We start from the raw sequence: 2,249 nt of genomic DNA on the forward strand, positions 1-2,249 counted from the left end.
TTGATATGGCTTATCTGGAATCACATTTACATTTATTATTTAGCAGCGTTTTTATTCAAAGCGACTTACAAATGAGAAAATACGAGGAAATTACCTCGCTGATCTACTTCCTCCACCTTTGACTGAGAGTGATGTGGTGTCTTTACGATAAGACTGACGCTGGAGTTAATCCCACTTGCTGATGATCTCAAGACTTTCCTGATTTTCCTAAACGTGTCTTACTTCACCATGCCAAAGATTACACACATTTTTGAATCAGTTTATGTGGCTTGTCCACCATACACATCATCTACAAATGGGCTGTTACTATAGAAACGAGTCCGGATTAGAATGAGCACATCAATATAAACACCAACAAATCAGATTCAACAATTAAACATTGCTGTGGTATAAAGGAATAATAATAATAATAATAATAATAATAATAATAATAATAATATTTACTTCACTACTTTCCTACTAGGATTGCATGCGCTCAGCCCAGTGTGAGTAATAGGTGAGTAAACGTGTGCGCATAACAACAGAAGAGACCTCAGCTTTTTTCCTTTAATTTGTCACCTGTCCATACCTACCAATATACTGTAAATTAAGTGAAAGCTAAAGTGTGTGTGTGTGTGTGTGTGTGTGTGTGTGTGTGTGTGTTGTCAGTCGGCCAGATGTCTCCACAACGACCCCGTGGTTAGCTCCAATTGTGTGGGAGGGTACATATGATTTGACGGTGATTGACAACATCTACAAACAACAGAACATCACTGTGGCAGTCACCGTCTTCGCTCTGGGAAAGTAGGTCTTGACACGCACAAAGCATTGTGGGTAATGGTGTGTGATAAAATGTTCAAAAATTTAAACATGTTTGCCAGCGAGGCTCTAACGGTGATGACACTAAACGGGTACCTAAGTGGTGCGACAGAAAACCGTTTGCCCTGTCGTCGGAAAATCGCAAATTTGATCCCTGACTATGCCACAGCTATCCATGTCCTGATGCCAAGGGAGCAAAATTGGCCATGCTCTCTGGGTGGGAGGGGCATCATGTCTCTACCCTGTCAATCAAAGCAGCCCTAATCAATCATGTCTCCATCATGTCTGTCAGTATGCAGAAGAGGGCAAATAGCACTTTAGTTCCATCAAAAACCTTCGTAATGAATCCCTTCTATAACTAACTGAATATGTTCCTGCAGGTACGTACGCTTCCTGAAGGACTTCCTAGAATCTGCAGAGCAGCACTTCATGGTGGGCTACCAAGTGCATTATTACCTGTTTACCGATGGTCCAGACGAGGTTCCCGCGGTAACGCTGGGGGAAGGGCGTCAGTTGACCGTGATAAAAACAGAAACCTCGAACCGCTGGCAGGAAATCTCACTGCGCAGGATGGAGAGAATCGAGAAGCTCATCGAGAAGGAACTCACCGACAAGGCAGACTACATATTCAGTCTCGACGTCGACTCCAAATTCTACGCTCACTGGGGGGCAGAGTCTCTGGGCGACCTTGTCGGCGTGCTGCATGCCTGGTTTTTCGGAAAATCTCGGGAACAGTTCACGTACGAGCGGCGTCCTGAATCTTAGGCCTTCATACCTTTACAAGAAGGAGACTACTACTACGGAGGTGCCGTGATCGGAGGACGCCTCGACAAAGTGCACCAGCTGGTGAAGACGTGCCGCATGCAGCTGGATGTGGACCGAGCCAATCACATTGAAGCGGCATGGCAGGAGGAGTCTCACCTGAACAAGTACTTCCTGTACAATAAGCCCAGCAAGTTGCTCTCACCTGAATACCTGTGGGACGACACAAAAGGGAAACCCAGCTACATGAAAGTGGTGCGTTTCTCTCAGGTGGTCAAGAATTACGCCGACATCCGACCCAACCCTTAAAGCACACTGTACTGTAATGGGTTTCTCAGGAAAGATAAATGAACTAACGCCACTAACTCTATCACCATCATCTCGCAGGTTTCAACCACAGACTACACCAAGGTCTTCCATCAGCTCAGGAACTTTGTCACTGAACAGCCTCCGAGCCATGTCACAACATTTACAGTTAGACACAAACTAGCATTATGGAAATGTTAACATCCCTACAACAGCATAGCAGCTGAAAGAAAGCATCCATGAACGTTCATGGAACCAAAATTTCCTAGATCATTATATTGATAAATGGTGTTTTCCTGGGTTTTTAGGTCATAATTTTATGTTTGTAAATGAACTCAGTTACACAAACGCAATAAAGACAATTCTTAAAGGAAATCCAACTC

At 44.2% G+C, this 2,249-nt stretch overlaps 1 protein-coding gene across 1 annotated transcript; it reads left to right on the forward strand.

Annotated features, from left to right (window-relative positions):
- Positions 1-443: 443 nt before the first annotated feature.
- Positions 444-1,869, forward strand: LOC128603269 (globoside alpha-1,3-N-acetylgalactosaminyltransferase 1-like; the record flags this gene model as incomplete). The annotated part of the gene is given in 3 exon segments (XM_053617582.1): positions 444-496; positions 649-783; positions 1,179-1,869. Coding segments are annotated over 3 exon segments (879 nt in total), but the record flags the coding sequence as incomplete, so codon positions are not given.
- Positions 1,870-2,249: the final 380 nt, after the last annotated feature.

The sequence above is a fragment of the Ictalurus furcatus genome, chromosome 28 (assembly GCF_023375685.1).
Source record: "Ictalurus furcatus strain D&B chromosome 28, Billie_1.0, whole genome shotgun sequence".
Taxonomy (NCBI): domain Eukaryota; kingdom Metazoa; phylum Chordata; class Actinopteri; order Siluriformes; family Ictaluridae; genus Ictalurus; species Ictalurus furcatus.